The 18,834-nt window shown below is 36.8% G+C and overlaps 1 protein-coding gene across 28 annotated transcripts in view; it reads left to right on the forward strand.

The window, feature by feature from the left end:
- Positions 1-18,834, forward strand: part of SPAG6 (sperm associated antigen 6) — a 74,616-nt gene that overhangs the window by 2,662 nt on the left and 53,120 nt on the right. For 7 of the 28 annotated variants that reach the window (XM_009458044.4, XM_009458042.4, XM_016962364.3 and 4 more), the window contains exon 2: positions 53-148. In XM_009458044.4, coding sequence (XP_009456319.1) covers positions 53-148 — 96 coding nt within the window. Of the gene's footprint in view, positions 1-52; positions 149-2,346; positions 2,464-3,184; positions 3,307-13,796; positions 13,895-15,112; positions 15,225-18,834 lie in introns of those variants that run through there. The other 21 variants (XM_054659367.2, XM_063817564.1, XM_063817560.1 and 18 more) reach the window with 9 other exon arrangements.

Consider the following 18,834-nt stretch of genomic DNA (forward strand, 5'->3'; position numbering starts at 1 on the left):
GGCGGCGAGGAGACCCGGGTGCGGTGGGCTCCACCGACTCTCTCTCCCGCAGTGTTCGAGCAATACCAGAAGGCCAGGACCCAGTTCGTGCAGATGGTGGCGGAGCTGGCGACTAGACCCCAAAACATCGAGACGCTGCAGAACGCGGGTGAGCCCGGAGCCCGAACCCGCGTTGCCTCCCGCGCACTGAGTCCCCGACGCCTCCGCCCCGCTGCCCTGCCCGTGGAGCTCTTGGGGAGCCGCAGTGTGGGGACCGGAGTTCGCAAAAGCATCCATTCTTTTCAGCGGGTCTTTGGGGGTCAGGCCGAGAGGGTGAAGCTTCCAGATGCGTGTGGGAGGTGCGCGTTGTCCCTATTTCCATCTTCATTGCACACAGGCAAGTGTCAGGTTGAAAGTCGAGGCCCTAGGAATTGCCTGGAGTCATTTTACGTGAATGGGACTCTACCCTAATGAGCCCCATTTTATCCAAGTGCCATTTTGCATGCCACCCTGCCTTTGATCACCTTCGACTTCCTCACAGCAAAGCAATTCCAGTGGTTTAGACGTGATTTCTCGTCTTGCTTTAGTGAAAGGGGAATGATATGCTTGAATCTTTTCCAAGAAATTCCAAGTAGGTAGAGACCAGACTTTGCGAAATCCTTATGGCGCGTTCATTCTACTCCTCAGTCCGGACTCTTGCAGATGTGAGAGGGGGAGAGAGGGGGAGAGGGAGGGAGAGAGATCTTCTTATCTCATAACATAAACTGATAAGAGAAAATGGTTCTCCTCCTCCTTCTTCTTCTTCTTCTTCTTCTTCTTCTTCTTCTTCTTCTTCTTCTTCTTCTTCTTCTTTCTTCTTCTTCTTCCTCTTCTTCTTTTCTTCTTTCTTCTTTTTTTTCGGATGATTCTACCACCATCTGAACTGTAAGGTAGCATTTTATCACTACTGTGTCATGAGAAATCTTCAGTTTATAGGATGTGATCTTTAAAACTAACACATAATTTAAACAATTAACATGTTGACAGCAAGAATACTTAGGTGTAATGATTACTCTGGGTTTCTTTGAGGGGAATTACTACTGCACCTATGTGATACTTCGTTTTGTCACTAGGATTTTTGGCATTTATTCCTTGTGTGTTTTTATTGGGGGGCATGTATTTACAATAAAGTATATTTTATAATCTTCTAAACGCATTTTAGTTTGAAATAATTGTAGATTCACAACTGTAAGGGATAATACAGAGAGATCCCGTGTACCCTTTACTCAGTTTCCCCAATGGTAACATTTTTCAAAACTGTAGTGCAATATCACAAGGAGGACATTGACATTGATAAAAATTTGTTGATCTTATATAGATTTCCTCCTTTTAATTGTTCGTGTGTGTGTGTGTTTTGTCCTATAGAATTTTATTCCGTGCGTATCCACCACCAGCACAGTCAAGATACAGAACACTTTCATTGTCACAAGGATCCTCTCTGTTGCCCTTTTATAGCCACACACACCTCCTGTTATCCCTAACCCTGGACAACCACTAATCTCTTCTCCATTTCTAAAATTTTGTCATTTCAGAATTGATAATCCTTTGTTGTATAGTTGTTTTATATGGGTTGATTTTCTGTATTCTGTGTGTGTGTGTATGCACCCGTACTCCTCCAAGTACCCAGAACAATACCGGGCACACAGTATTTCATATACACAGACTAACACAGACTAAGGTATTAGAACATGTTACATTTTAGAAGTGTATTTAAAAGTAATTTTAAAGTGTAAACTTTTAAAGTTTTTTCTCTCAGTCCCTCTCAATGACCTTTGTGAATGGACACTTAGTACTTAACAAAGATTTAGTTTCTGGACAATATGAATATAGTCAAACCAAAACTTTTAAAATGGGAAAATAATTGATATTATTTTCAAATTTTAATACTGAGATGTTAAAGTATACATAACTTTTAAGATATGGAGTATCATGTTTTAGTGAGTAGTGGCAGGTTAGCTCCTCCCATAAGAGTGCAATGTAGACTTCACAATGGAATGTAATCCAAATTGACTGTATAAGTGGCTTAGATATAAGATTCTACACTTATGGTCTGGCTTAGGAAAGACGAATACGAAAGGAATATAACTTTATGTTATGAAATTCTCTGCACTTGACTAATATCTGGGTAGCATGCTAAAATGTTTCTTTTCCTGAGGGACTTATTTTTAACAAATTTCATGTTATCGAGATACAATTCAAGCATTCCTTTAGCAATTTTAAATACAGACATAATGAATATTTCAATGTATTTATTCTTTTGATTAAAAAAGAACCTGTAAACTTTGTTATGAAAACTTTTCTTTCTTTTTTTTTTTTTCTTTGAGACAGAGTCTTGCTCTGTTGCCAGGCTAGAGTGCAGTGGCGTGATCTCGGCTCACTACAACCTCCGCCTCCCAGGTTCAAGCGATTCTCCTGCCTCAGCCTCCTGAGTAGCTGAGACTACAGGTGTGCGCCACCATGCCCAGCTAATTTTTGTACTTTTAGTAGAGACGGGGTTCCAGCATGTTGGCCAGGATGGTCTCGATCACTTGACCTTGTGATCCACCCGCCTTGGCCTCCCAAAGCACTGGGATTGCGCCAGGCCAGTTTTCTTTCTTAATAGTCAGTTTACTTAACCGTTCAAATGATTTGTTCTTTTAAAAAATTACAATTTTAAAAAAGTGCTTTAGAATGAGCCTCAGTATGTGTAAATCAATTATACATTATGGTCAAACTTTTTTTCAGTCAAATGCCTTCATTTGGTAGCTTCAGATACCAATGCATTTTACTCCTGACTTTGACATACTGTCTACATACCTGGAAGATTTTGTTTGTTTTCTCATTTTTCCCTCCAATATGCTAAGTAAATATATATCATGGATCCAAGATAATGTAAAAAATATTTTCCATATGGGTATCATGATCAAACCAGTAATTCCCTTGTTAAGAATTTTCGAATTTATTCTATGTGAAAGGAATATTAAAGGTGAAAATTGTCAGTGGAGTTTTTATTTCATTTTAAGTCTCCAATCTTTTTTATTGTGTTTTTTTATACACTAATAAGAGAATTTGCTTTATTAAATATGTCCAAAGTAATTGCCAAAGCAGACAAAGTATGTTGCAAGATCTTTTCTTCAGAGTTATTTGGAAAAGATTAAGTTTGATTTCCTTCTTTTTTGTTTTCGAGACAGGGTTTCACTCTGTCGCCCAGACTGGAGTGCAGTGGTGCTATCTCAGCTCAATGCAACGTCTGCCTCCCAGGCTCAAGTGATTCTCCTGCCTCAGCCTCCTGAGTAGCTGGGATTATAGGTGCGTACCACCACACCTGGCTAATTTTTGCTTTGTTTTGTTTTGTTTTGTTTTTTTAATAGAGAAGGGTTTTCACCATGTTTGGCCAGGCTGGTCTCGAACTCCTGACCTCAAATGATCCACCCGCCTCAGCCTCCCAAAGTGCTGGGATTAAAGGCCTGAGCCACCACGCCTGGGTAGTAAGTTTGATTTCTAAACAAAATTATTACTAGAAAGAACTGTGTACAAAGCATCTATAACCTTGAGGTGTTTTTTTTTTCCTCACTGAGGTTTTATTCCTCTAAATTAAAAGAACTCATATGAACAATTAAAAAGTTTAATGTCTGTTATAAAATTTCTTTATGTACTCTCAAATTCTCTATCTTTGAACCATTACCTCTTGCAGCTATTTAAAAACAAATTTTGATACTTCCCGTCTGAATAATTAGTAACACATGACTGTAATAGTAGAGATAATACATTGTTACTTCTACCAATTGTAAAATTTCAGCAATTGGAGGTGTTTTGTTAGTTATAAAATATAAGAAACATGTTTTGTGGCTTACTGGAACACCAGGCCACTTTTAGTTCTGTTTAGGAGGTCTTTTGAAATACACTAATAGAAGCTCCAAGAAAATGACTTTTAAACTTAGCTATATAAAATACACTTTTCCTGAACCAGCTATTTATATAAATGGGGTAAAGTTTAAAATATTACTCAAAGTTTTACATATTACAACCTATAGTAGAACATAGCAAATCAGTAGTTATGCACATTTTCAGAAGAGTAGGAATAAATAAGTTTGCATAACACTTTAAATGTGCACCTGTATGAAGCTAATTTTCAGATTGAGGCAACTTAATGGGTTCAGAATTCAAGAAAATAAGTCAAATATGCTGTTGACATAAAGTAATTTTAGATTACATGTATCTGGAGCAGGGTAAAAGCTCCAGATTAACTATCTAGTACCTCTTAATATGCTATGAGAAGGAAAAGCCCTGAGTAAGCATTTATCATGTATTTAAGACATACCTTGATATGTACATGTGCTATGATCCTCTTACAAACCTGCTGTTTCAAAGGATATTGAAACTGAAAAGAAAATTAACAAAGCAACTACAAAAAATTTAACCAATCATGCTATTTAAATTTGACTTTCTTTTTTTGATATAGAAGGAGTCTTAACAGTTGTGAATACGAATGATAATTAACTCAAAACACTGACTTCTTTTTAAAAGATAGGGATAGAGAGGTTTGCTACATATGCTTAAGTGGAAAATATGCCAAGGAGCTATACACATTCTGGCTTTGTATGCACCAAACAATAAGTTCTAAAAACAAAAGCTCAGTCAGAATTTTATTCTGTGTTCCAAACCACTGTTCCTACATGGACATTGATCTGTTTTGTTAGCTGAGCATTGGTATATAGTAGAAAATAATAGAGTCAGGGTTAGGCTCTAATTGTTTCCTTAGAAAAAAAATGGACAATTAAAAAAAAATCTAAGCTGTAGATGAGCCTATAAGAAGGCTTACAAATAGCAAATTTCATAGGTTAAATTTTACAGATTAAAGTTTTGATATTTTCAAAAGTTTTTGAAAAGTTATTTAGGTATGCCATAATCCTACTTTACATTTGAATGAGGTTTCAGGACCTTTGCACTTCTGCCTGAAATCTTTCCCTATACTTATTTGACTAACTAATTTCTACTCAGTCTTTATGGCTCTGTTTTGGTGTTGATGCCTCAAGGAAATCTTGCCTGAGCCCTCACAGTAAATTAAATCTCTTGGTTTATGGTACCCTTGCTCCCAGTATTTTTGTTTTCCCCACTAAACCCACTAACTCCATTATGCTATGCATAAATTCCATGCATAGCATAATCAAAATGATTAAATAGGATGAAGGAAGGAGTAACTGAATGAGGAAGAAAAGTTTTTGGAAGTAGTAATTGTTTTCACATCCACAGGTTGGATAATTGTTCTCTTCACAAAGTGAGTTAGGCCCCAAACTGGAACTAGAACTCATTTTTAATACTGCCTCATTTTGTGCTATTTCTACTTTAACTTGTACGTATTAGTAAACTGTTTTATGTGATTCTAGGAATTCCTAATAAACCTTGGTTTTAACTGTTGAAACAAGTCCTGTCTTTAGGTATTTGAGTACCAATGGCTGTCCAATAACTGGAAAATTTGGTGGCTTTGGAGGTCTCTTTGAGGACTATCGTGGAGTTTGAGTGGAGGCCAGATACAGAGGGCTAACTTTAATTGATAAATTCCTCCAGGTTTGAGGGAGTGGGAGTAGTATTTAGTGTTTAAGCTGGCCTCAGAACTCTAGAGGGCCTTTAGGCTTCCTTGGGCTTCTAATTAGAATCTTAATCAAACCAGGAGCTCTTTTAACGCACGCAGAGGAAAGTTTGTAATCCACCGGAAGTTGGGAACCGAGGTAGTCCTGCAGAGACTACCTTGGACTGAGACCCTGTCTGCATGAAGTGCAGGCTAGAGGAGAATTTTTCAGAGCCCTGGGCTGTCAGCTGCCTGTGACTTACTGACTGCTCTCCTGGGCTTTTGAAAACACCCAGGGGTAGAATACAGTGAAGTGGGAGTCACTTGGTGTTTGTTGATTGATTGATGTGAGTATATACTTAACATTTCTTGCTTTTTAATCATGCTTTGTGTAAAGTACTTTTTGTTCACGGGGGCAGAACTTTTGGATTTCTATTGAGTGGTTGTACTAGCCTTAGGAGAAATTCAGGGCTACATCTTGAGAAAAAATTTGGCCTTGTCTTGTAGTGCGTGGAATGGCCTGTGTGAATACAAGTCAGGCCTCCCTAATTTTCAAAGTGAAATCTTGATTTTCCCATATACTCCATGCTTTCTTTCATAAGGATGGCTCAACTTAAAATTTATTGTTTATTTAGTTTCTGTTAAAAGTCTTGCTGTGGCTGGGTGTGGGGTCTCACGCTTGTAATCCCAGCACTTTGGGAGGCCGAGGTGGGTGAATCACGAGGTCAGGAGATTGAGACCACGGTGAAACCCCGTCTCTACTAAAAATACAAAAAATTAGCCGGGCGTGGTGGTGGGTGCCTGCAGTCCCAGCTACTCGGAGAGGCTGAGGCAGGAGAATGGCGTGAATTTGGGAGGCGGAGCTTGCAGTGACCCGAGATCGCGCCACTGTGCTCCAGCCTGGGCGACAGACCGAGACTCCGTCTAAAAAAAAAAAAGTCATGCTGAAAACAAGTGATATGTGTGTGTGCGTGTATGTGTGTGTGTGTGTGTGTGTGTGTCTAAATGAAATGATCTCTATTCACTTTTCTAAATGTTCTGTGTTCTATACCTGCGTCAAGTTAGAATCACTATTAAAGTATATTCATAGGCTAGATTATATTAGTTTCCCATATAAATGTCTTTGTAGACTTAGTTTAATAATATATCACCCTTTTTTTAAAAAAAATTGAGGGATTACTTTAAAAAAATAGATGCTTAGATTTTCCAGTAGCTGCTATAAATCTGTGAAGACATTTTCTGTCTTGTTAAATTCTTAATATGAAGATAAACTTGCATATTCAACAAATATTTATTTGTTTATTTATTTGAGACGGAGTTTCACTCTTGTTGCCCAGGCTGGTGTGCAGTGGTGAGATCTCTGATCACTGCAACCTCCACCACCCGGGTTCAAGTGATTCTCCTGCCTCAGCCTTCCTAGTAGCTGGGATTACTGGCATGTGCCACCACGCCCAGCTAATTTTTGTATTTTTAGTAGAGACGAGGTTTCACCAGGCTGGTCTTGAACTCCTGACCTCAGGTGATCCACCCGCCTCGGCCTCCCAAAGTGCTGGGATTACAGGCATGAGCCACCGCACCCAGCAACAAAATATTTATTATTACATGGTATAGGTATAATATATAATATATAATATATAGGTGCTAGATATGAAATTTCAGGGAAAAAAAGTTCCTGCTTATTTTTATTTCACAAAGTGTTCTCCTTTTTACTTTTGCTGCCAGGAAACTCAGTGCTCTGTTCAGAACTCAGTTGCAGCAGCTATCTTTAACCTACATTTCTGATAAAATATCAGTTCTCCTTCCCACTACATAGGGGAGGTGGGACTGTACCTTTGTATACATATATTAATATTTTGGAGTAAACTATTTCAAATATTTTACAGTAGTGAAGTGTGAATAAAATAAAACATTAATTCTATCTAAAGATAGATTTTCAAACTGATTGCTTTCCATACATTTTCTCTTCACATGTTACCCATGAAAACTCTTGGAGCAGATAATCCTGTTAGTACTGTCCTGTTTATTCTCTGTGCTGCCCCATTCCTGATTGCAGTCTTCTGCAAACAGATGGATGTAATTAGGTATTTACTGTAAAAGAGAAAACACATTAGTTAGAGAAGGCAGGACTAATTCAACATTGGCAGCTCTCTAAAAAGACTTTCAAATTAAAATAGAGTTTTGTCTATATGGTATGGGGTGATTTTAGGTGAGGAAACAGTTTGAATGACCCACTTGAGTTCCTTAAAACTTTATGAATTTATGTTAAAGTGCTACGCACGTACCTGACTTCCTGTACCTAAAAAGAAAACAACTGTGAACACAATATCACCCATTTTGCTTTTATTTTAACTAAAATTTACCTGAAAAGAGAGAAAATTGCACATTAATTTCCACAGCTGGTTTATTCATTATTCTATTCACATTTATTGAGTGTCCAAGTATCAGATGGATGTTTAGATGCGGACCATGCAAAAATCGGAGGCATAGTCCCTGTGCTTAAGTGGCTTATTTGCTAATGGAAAGACATATAAATAAATAATTGTTTATTCGAAGGGCACCTTACTCAAGATTTGGGAATGAGGGATATCGTACAAGGGAGACATCTAGGAGGAGGTATGTAATCACACAGATACTGTGCTGAATTTCCTAGGAGTTAGCCAGATAAAATGGCATTCAGGTAGAGGGAACGTTATGTGTAAAGGCACAAAGACAAGAGAAAAGGTGGTACTCATGGAAAAGGCCAATGTTTAGTTATGACTGGAGCTCAGGGTAATAGGGCAAGGAGAGGAGAGTCAGTCATGGTTGGAGAAGAAACAAGTCTAATTATGAAGGGCCTCGTATGAAGTTTAGATTTCTCCTGGAATTGATGGAAAGCCATTGAAGTGTTTTAATTGGAAGAGTCATGGGATCCACTTTGTGTTTTAGAAAGGCAATTTTAGCAGTCTTTTGGAGAGTAGATAGGAGGGGATTAAATCAGGATCAGGAGACTGGGTGCTCATTTTTGCTATAGCAGTCATGTTTGATAAGAAATGTTAAAGGGGTAACATCTGCAGGACTTGGTGACTTAGGAGTAGGGATTGGGGCAGGTAAGGTGAGAGATGACTTCAAGATGCCTCCTGGACTTCTGGTTGCTTGGACACATTAGCACCATTCATCTGTAGAGAAAGGATGCAAAGAGCAGAGAGAAATTGTGATTTTACTCTTCAGTGGTTGAAGCGTGTCTGAGATATCCATGCGTCAGTGACTGTGGTGATGTAGAGTGCTAGGGCTCAGGAGACAGATAGCTGGAAAGAAAGATTTGGATATGGGGAACTAACATGTTAATTTGAAAACTATATTAAAAGCCCATTTTATATTTCCTCATGTAATTGTAAATATGTTAAGTTCCAATCATTTTATCTAGAGTATAATGCAAATCCAACTTCGCATAGCTTTCATGTTCTACATTCTCACTCAGTTGAGAATCTCACAGACAGATGGTGGTGGCTGGGACCTAATCAAGGGACGGCTGGCTAGGCACGGTGGCTCACGCCTATAACCCAGCATTTTGGGAGGCTGAGGTGGGTGGATCACCTGAAGTTAGGAGTTTGAGACCAGCCTGGCCAACATGGTAAACCCCATCTCTACTAAAAATACAAAAATTAGCCAGGTGTGGTGGCAGGCGTCTGTAATCCCAGCTACTCGGGAGGCTGAGGCATCCGGGAAGCGGAGGTTGCCGTGAGTTGAGATCGCGCCACTGCACTCCAGCCTGGGCAACAGAGCGAGACTCCGTCTCAGGAAAAAAAAAAAAAAAGAGTCAGACAGTTGCACTAGAAAAATGAATTAAATTTTGGTTTCATACAGTAACAATGGAAGACAGTTATGATTAATGCTAATGGTAGAAATAATGTGAATTCAACAGACTATATACCCTTTGGTATACATTCCAAACCTGGCACATAGGCCAGTTTTTCTTGGCAAATGGGCTGTGATAGACAGTAGGGAGGAGAAACCGGAGAGCATAGACGCGAGCCATGAAGAGCATCTACCTCATTGGATTGTAATGAGGGTTACATGGGTTACTATTTGTAAATTTCTTAGAGAGGTACCTGGCACATGGGAAATGCTATATAAGTGTTTGCTAAATAAGTGAATGAATTTATGATGTGCTGGTCCCCATCCCACCTTCCTCTCAGCCCTTCCACTAAAAAATGATATATCAGATATGGTAGTCCTTTACTCACAAACAACTGAATCAACACTGAATCACCAAACAAAACTTGGAAGATACTATAGCTAATGAGAATAAATTTCAAAGGAGAAAACAGATTATTTTGCTCATAATAGTTTCTTGAATTATTTACTATTACAATTGAATTCTATGTAAAAAGGCCATACTTTTTGTGATTCAATCTGACACTTTAGATAAATTGCAAGACTTTTTGTGTGTTATAAGGGATAACACCCTAAATCACAATTGACTTTATGTCTGAAAAAGTATTTCAAGAAAACAAGGCAAACAGATATGTGATACCAAAATTTGTGATTTCTTAATCAAATGCAGGAACAATGGCCAGAGGTATATAATCAATAAAGGCTGGGAGAAACCAAATCAAGGCCTGAAAATTCTTATTCTAAAAACAGGCAGGGGAGGAACACAAATAATTTTAAATAAAAAATGACCAGTGAAGGAAATGAGAACATGTTATACAATTCATCAGTGTTGTGAAACTTGGTTCAGTAAAAATCATCATATAAATATCATAATTTGTTATAGAAATATTTAAAAATCTATTAGAGTAAGGATAATAAGTATAATTAGACTTACACTGTAACAGGAGAATATGTAATGGTTGTAGTAGTAAAATCAAAGTGGATGGTAGTTTCTAGGTCCATTAGCACAAGTGTTGGGCTAGCTGTATTATTGAGAACAAATTACAAATTACCTATGCTAGGTCACTTGAAGAATAGAAAAGAAGTTTAAAACATAAGGTCTGGCCTAGAGAGGTTTATTATTTTACTGAGGATATAAGACATTTATTCACACAAACTAGAGAACCATTTAACATGCTGTGTCAAGGATGGCTGCTGTGCTGTGCTTTGCACAACTTCAGGGGTGCCATTTATATCAATCTATGTGAACGGCATTCCTTCTATTTGTGCAGTACACATCCTGCACAGCTATACATGGTGGACCTGGAATTATTCAAAGTTTTCATTTTGATTAATTTCCCTGAGAGTAAGTGGGGCAAACAGTAAAGCTCCCCAGTGACTTTCCTTTTCCCTTAAAATAAAATCAGAAAATCTTAGTTTGGCCTACAGCCAAATTTGATCTGACCCCAAGTAAACTTCTTAGCTTTATCTCTTGCTACCTCACTCCTCCCATTTTATGTTTCAAGCCAGTATGAATTTACTGAGGCTTCTTCAACAGTGGGCAACAACTATACATCCTTTGACCAAACCAGAAACTTGGAAATATCACTGATTCCTTTCCAATAATCAGTTTGTCTTCTGAATATCTCCTTAGACCTTTCACTTTCACCTTTCCTTTTGCCATTACCATTCTCCAGGCTATCTTCATATCTGGCTCGGTAACTATGATAGTTTCCTAAGTGGTCTTCCCTGCCTCTCATCTTGTCCCTTGTCATCCTTTTTCCCTACTGTAATCAGAGTGATCCTTCTTTACAAACTGTGACTTTGATCCTGTCACTGCACTGACATCAATGTTCAGATAAAGTTCAAAATACTTAAAATAGTTTATTGGATACTTCAGGACTTTTGTCTCTATTTATCTCTTAGCCTTTTTCTCCAGCTTCCTGTCTCCCTTCTTGCACTATAGTCACACTGCATTCTCAGTTTTGTCAACATATGAAACTCTTTTTGCTCTTTGTTTATACCATTCCTTCTGGGTGCAATACTCTTCAATCCTTTCTCTCCATCCCCTCCAGTTTTTCAGCAGGCTGGCAAAGTCTGCCTGAGAGCCTTCAGATCTTAACTTCAGTGTCACTTTCCCCTGTGTTGCCTCCCCATGTCCCTCCAAGCCTGGGTTAGATGCTCTGTTGTATGTTTGCAGAGCTCTCTCTACTTCTCCTATAGTGGCATACATCATAGCATGTTGGGATTATCTGTCACAACACGTTTAGAAGTTCCTTGAGGTCAAGGACAATTGTGTTTTTAATACTGTGTATATTCTTGATAGATATATCTTGAATGAATTACTCATTCAAGAGTAATTCAAAAATGTATGGTAAAAAAAGCCTCTAACTATGGGTCCACTGAACTTTTAATAGTTCTTAATTACAATGGATGGTATTAATTAATGAGTCATTCACTAATAATAAAATTATGTGGATGAAAATATAGTAAATTTAGGGAACTGATTTTTTTCTCTTTTTTTAATTATTATTATACTTTAAGTTTTAGGGTACATGTGCACAATGTGCAGGTTTGTTACATATGTATACATGTGCTGTGCTGGTGTGCTGCACCCATTAACTTGTCATTTAGCATTAGGTATATCTCCTAAAGCTATCCCTCCCCCCTTCCCCCACCCCACAACCGTCCCCAGAGTGTGATGTTCCCCTTCCTGTGTCCATGTGTTCTCATTGTTCAATTCCCACCTATGAGTGAGAATATGCGGTGTTTGGTTTTTTGTTCTTGCGATAGTTTGCTGAGAATGATGATTTCCAGCTTCATCCATGTCCCTACAAAGGACATGAGCTCATCATTTTTTATGGCTGCATACTATTCCATGGTGTATATGTGCCACATTTTCTTAATCGAGTCTATCGTTGTTGGACATTTGGGTTGGTTCCAAGTCTTTGCTATGGTGAATAGTGTCGCAATAAACATACGTGTGCATGTGTCTTTATAGCAGCATGATTTATAGTCCTTTGGGTATATACCCAGTAATGGGATGGCTGGGTCAAATGGTATTTCTAGTTCTAGATCCCTGAGGAATCGCCACACTGACTTCTACAATGGTTGAACTACTTTACAGTCCCACCAACAGTGTAAAAGTGTTCCTGTTTCTCCACATCCTCTCCAGCACCTGTTGTTTCCTGACTTTTTAATGATCGCCATTCTAACTGGTGTGAGATGGTATCTCATTGTGGTTTTGATTTGCATTTCTCTGATGGCCAGTGATGGTGAGCATTTTTTCATGTGTTTTTTGGCTGCATAAATGTCTTCTTTTGAGAAGTGTCTGTTCATATCCTTCGCCCACTTTTTGATGGGGTTGTTTGTTTTTTTCTTGTAAATTTGTTTGAGTTCATTGTAGATTCTGGATATTAGCCCTTTGTCAGATGAGTAGGTTGCGAAAATTTTCTCCCATTTTATAGGTTGCCTGTTCACTCTGATGGTAGTTTCTTTTGCTGTGCAGATGCTCTTTAGTTTAATGAGATCCCATTTGTCAATTTTGGCTTTTGTTGCCATTGCTTTTGGTGTTTTAGACATGAAGTCCTTGCCCATGCCTATGTCCTGAATGGTAATGCCTAGGTTTTCTTCTAGGGTTTTTATGGTTTTAGGTCTAACGTTTAAGTCTTTAATCCATCTTGAATTAATTTTTGTATAAGGAGTAAGGAAGGGATCCAGTTTCAGCTTTCTACATATGGCTAGCCAGTTTTCGGGAACTGATTTCTTTAGCATTTTTATTTATCAAGCACTTGATGGTGTTTATTTTGTTCTAATCTTCCTAGAACTTTAGAAATTTTATCTAATTCTCACAGTAACTTTGTGAGTAGTCCTAGAATTTGAGAGAACTGAGGCACAGAGATGTTAAGTAGTCTTGCCAAGGTCCCTCAGCTAGGAAGTGGCAGAGTCCAGATTTGAACCCAATTAGTTTTCCTCTAGATTCATGCTTTTAACCACCTTACTCTGTTGCCTCTCAACATGGACAGTCATGTAACCTTCCTTCTATTTGTAAAGCATGAAGTTTCTATTATATTATTTCTTATTGGACCCCAGAAAGAATGCCTGAGTCAGATGGTAATATTGACAGTGAAAGGTGAATCCTTTACTGTGTAATTGGTTAATTTTGTGCAAAAATCACTTGTTGTAAAACTTGAATGAACTATAGTAGCAGTTTCATAGTAAGTGGTTACATAGAATATAGCTTTAGATTAAAATGAAGCATACTGTTGGAATTTGAATTTTTAAAGCTTTGTAAAATTTATGGTAACAAATATCTAACATATTTTATAAATTTATGATTTTTTTTTTGAGATGGAGTCTCATTCACTCTCTCACCCAGGCTGGAGTGCAGTGGCACCATCCTTGCCCACTGCAGCCTCCACCTCCCCGGTTCAAGTGATTCTCCTGCCTCGGCCTCCCAAAGTGCTGGGATTAAAGGTATGAGTCACAGCACCCAGCTGGGTATGGAGTTTCTGTTAGGGATAATGAAAAAGTTCTGGACATGGGTAGTGGTGGTGGTTGCACAACACTGTAAATGTACTCAATGCCACTTAATTGTACACTTAAAATGGTTTAATTGATAAATTTTGTTATGTATATTTTGCCACAATAAAAAAAATTTAAAAAGCAGGTTAGAGGTAACCAAGGCAACAAGATAACTTTACTATGACATAAGTGGACTGAAGGCCCAGTTTGCAGAAACTGTTTGTTTTATTTTTCATTTAACTTTTATTTTGAATTCAGGGGTACATGTGCAGGTTTGTTACATAGGTAAACGTTGTAGGGGGGGATACTTGTTTTTAAAGGAACAAAGTTGCAATGTTAAATGTCTTTGTAAGACAGCAGACTGATGTAATATGTATATAAATTATATGCTTTAATGTAAGAATGAATGAGGTGTTTTTTGTCATTGGAAAAACTTGACATTTTCTTCCTGATGATTTCTATATGTCACTGGCATGCAAAATAAAATAATTTGGTCTGCATTGTGTTATAACAAATTAAATGAAAGAGTTGTGATTGTCTTGAGGCTATTTTATAATCTCCTTCACTAGACTATTAGTTTCTTGACAGTAGGTGTCAAGAAAACTTAAGTCATATATGTATCCCTATTGCTTGCTATGTGGTTAACCCTGATATCTTTTTTGAATGAATGACTGTGGACAGGATCAGTGTGGCTATTTTTTTTTTTTAATTTTTGAGTGTCTTCTTGTTTTTGTTTTGTTTTTTTTTTCATAACTGGATTGCAATGTGGGAATTAAAAGCAGTGTTTTCAGGCCAGGTACAGTGGCTCACACCTGTAATCCCAATACTTTGGGAGTCCAGGAGTTCAAGACCAGCCTGGGCAACAAGGCAAAACCATGTCACACACACACAAAAAAGGTAGTGTTTTCAGTATAGTACTAGAATAAGAAAAATAGGCAAGGAACTCAAAGCTATAAATTATGTGTATGGGAGCATTGTATAGATTTATCTTTAAGTTAAATTTCAAAAATATTTTCACACAATTTAATCAGTTTTTATAGAGCAGACAATTGTTTTATGGATAATTGAGTTTAATATGTGAATTGTTATTTTTAGTATTGCATATAATATTACATAGTATATGTTGGGTCCTTCAAGTGAGCCCCAGTGATGTCGTTTGCTCCTTACTAGAGGCCTTGTTTATCAGATATTGTGGCAACTATTCAGACTGCTTTAATTTGTGAACTCTAAATTTCCATGCATTTACTCACCGTGGATCTCTGGATACCTAATGGACAGGCAGGTAAGAAAAATTTCTTTTTATTTCCTTCCTTCCTTCCTTCCATTGTCACCATTTTTATGCAGTTTCCTTGCATATTTATCTGTATTTTTAAGAGAAACTTGTAGTTAGAATAACAAAGTCTCCATGTTTAATATGTGTAAGAGGTAAAAACATGTCTCTTTAGAGGAAGAGAAGCACATGGGGACTGATAATTATGAAGCACTAAGAGGCAATTTAAGGACTAGAAATTTGGGGTACTATTTTTGACTATTTTCTTTTCCAATAAGGTTATTCCAACAGATATTTCAAATGGACACTTTAGCTTTTATTAATATAAATTTGTAGATTTGAAAATTTTTCAAAATTCTCTTTGTGCTACTGTCTAAACTAAACAATATAGGAAAATTATAATAGAGCAGAAACATCGCATATAAGCCTAACTTTGACATTGGATATAGAAATAGAAGGAAGAGAATTGTGAGTCATTTTATTGGCCTTATATTAATATTCAGTGAGCCAGATGCAATAGAAACATGGAGAAAATATATAAAAAAGAGAATTCCAGCCAGGTGTGGTGGCTCATTCCTGTAATCCCAGCACTTTGGGAGGCCAAGGTGAGTAAATCACTTGAGCTCAGGACTTTGAGACCAGCTTGGCCAACATGGGGAAACCTCATCTCTACTAAAAATACAAAAATTGGCTGGGCATGGTGGTGCATGCCTGTAATCTCAGCTACTTAAAAGGCTGAGGCAAAAGAATCGCTGGAACCTGGAAGGCAGAGATTGCAGTGAGCCAAGATGGTGCCAGCCTGGGTGACAGAGTAAGTGAGACTCCGTCTCAAAAGAAAAAGAAGTTCCCTTGGGTATATGGAATAGTTAATACCTTTTTGAGTGGGCAAAATATTTTCCTTCTAAATTATAAACTAAAATTTTTTAAAATCAGGAGATTTGTGATAGATTAAATACTATAATAAACACTTAAATATTAGAATGCCAGGTAAATTAATTCATTCTTAAATCCTTAATATGTGTTCAAAGCTCTTTAGATTTAATTCAAAATATAATTCAATATGAAAAATTTCAAAAGATGATAAACCACTGCCTTTACATAATATATCAAGTGGGCACATATATTTATTTATATATTTATTTCATATATTTATTTTATATAAATATATATAGATATATTATTTTATATATTTATTCTATATAAATATATATAAATATATATTTATTTTATATATTCTATGTAAATATATATAAATATATGTATTTTATATATTTATTTTATGTATATATATATTTATTTTATATAAATATATAAAAACATATTTATATTTATGTGTCTACTTGATATATATGTATATATCTATATATCTATATATTCCCCCCCCAAAACAAAATAAAAAGCCCAGAATAATCAGGAAAAAATAACATGAAACTTAATTGTGATTCTTTAAAGCTATTCTAAGCATACTTGTTTTGCCTCATTAATGCATTTATTATGAAACTTTAAATATATGTTAACAAATTTAGCTTTTCTTTTTTAGAGCATTGACTTATTTTAATTAAAATAGTGCATATTTATTATAAAAAATATGAAGTAAGGCCAGGCACAGTGGCTCATGCCTGTAATTCCAGCACTGTGGGAGGACAAGTTGGGAGGATCTCTTGAGCCTAGAAGTTTGAGACCAACCTGGGCAACATAGTGAGACCCCCATCTCTACAAAAAATGAAAAAAATTAGTCAGGTGCAGTGAACTCAGTTATTTGTGAGGCTGAGTGGGAGGATTGCTTGAACCTGAGAGGTTGAGGCTGCAGTGAGCCATGATTGCACCCTGCACTCCAGCCTAGGCAACAGAGCAAAACTCTGTTTCAAAAAAACCCAAAAAAACAAAAAATAAGAACGTAATGCTCGACGATAATGACAATACAATGTCAGGCCAAGCCCTGTGCCCAATTCAAAAATGGTCACAGGGCTTGGCCTGACATTTCTTCAAAGAAGATGTACAAATGGCCAATGAGCACATAAGATGCTCAACATTATTAGTGCTATGGAAATGCAAATCAAAATGACAATGAGACACCAGCTCATCCATATTCGGATAGCTGTTATTTTTTTAAAATGGCAAATTACAAGTGCTGGTTAGGATGTGGAAAAATTGGAATCCTCGTAAAATGATGGGAATGTAAAATGGCTCAGCTGCTGTGGAAAACAGTTTGGCAGTTCTTAGTGGTGATGTTCACACAACATTTTGGATGTACTTAACTCAACTGAACTGTAAACTTAAAAATGGTTAAAATGGTAATTTTTATTTTATTTGTATTTTACTCACTAAGAAACCAACAACAATGAATCAACTAATAAAGCAAATTACAAAGAGATGGACAATTTTTTTAAATCCACCTTTCCTGAAATAACCTGTGTTAACATTGAATAGTCATGCTAATACCTTGTTCTGTGCTTTAAACTTTTGTTGTGGATATTTCAGAAATTATCTCTATCAAACAGTATAGATAATAATATATAAGCAACACCCATGAACACTGGATTTGTTGAACATGAGCTATGACCCAAGTGTGGGCAGGGGCTCTGTGTGCCTGCAGCGCTTACCAGCCTTCGTGGGATTCACACCTGCAACGGTGATAGAAGATGATCTAACCTAGCCAACTTAGGCACAAAACTAATGACTAAGTAAAACCAGAAACTAGGAAAATCCATAGGTCACATCATTAAATGTGTCTGTGATAAGCATCACTGCTCTCTGCTTAGGTTATTTGCTAGTACTCTTTTATTTTGGTCTAATCCTAAGTGTTACTATAATGGCTTCTCGACCTTTGGCTAAGATCAAGTGTTTAGGTGTTATTGTAAATGTTTTCTTTTTGCTCTATTTCAAATGTTTTTGCATATAATACTATAAAAGAATACTGGTAATATTTGCTTTTGTGTATAACTAGGATATATTTTTAAAGAAAAGATTTAATGATATCTAATTGAGTAGACTGGTGTAAATTAAAGTGTAGAAAGTCAAGGGGTACTTTGTTATATTTTGAATTCTGTCATTACATTTCTTGTAATCTTAGACTAAAACAGCATCATTAAAACAGAAATAGCAGTCGACTCTTTTGCAGAATTTACAGTAAGGCAAAGTTAATAGAAAGAGCTGGAATATCCAGTAAAATGACCACAATGCAAATACTATTGGTGTCTCTCTTCCCACCTCCTCAGTTTTCAATATGTATTATTTAACAATTATCAATGAAAAATGTATAAATTATAACCTTACTTTACCATTCATTAGTTGTGTGACAATTAACCTTTCTCAGCCTCAATTTTTTCATCTGTAAAATAGACATAATAGTAGGGCCTGCTTCATAGTTTTGTTATAAAAGTTAAATGAATTATTATGGAAAAAAGTCCTTAGAACAGTGCTTGCATATAATAAGTCCTTGATAAATATGAGCTACTTTTACTATTGTTGCTGTTGTGGTGATGATGATGATATACCTACTATGCATTCAACCCTTGGATGAATATGATGAGCACTAGTAGTACACTTCCTCATCTCCAAGACATTTATTTGGAGATAATACGCAGGTGAGGCCTTGAAGCGAGCCTTGAAATATAAGATT

The sequence above is a fragment of the Pan troglodytes genome, chromosome 8 (genome assembly GCF_028858775.2).
Source record: "Pan troglodytes isolate AG18354 chromosome 8, NHGRI_mPanTro3-v2.0_pri, whole genome shotgun sequence".
Taxonomy (NCBI): domain Eukaryota; kingdom Metazoa; phylum Chordata; class Mammalia; order Primates; family Hominidae; genus Pan; species Pan troglodytes.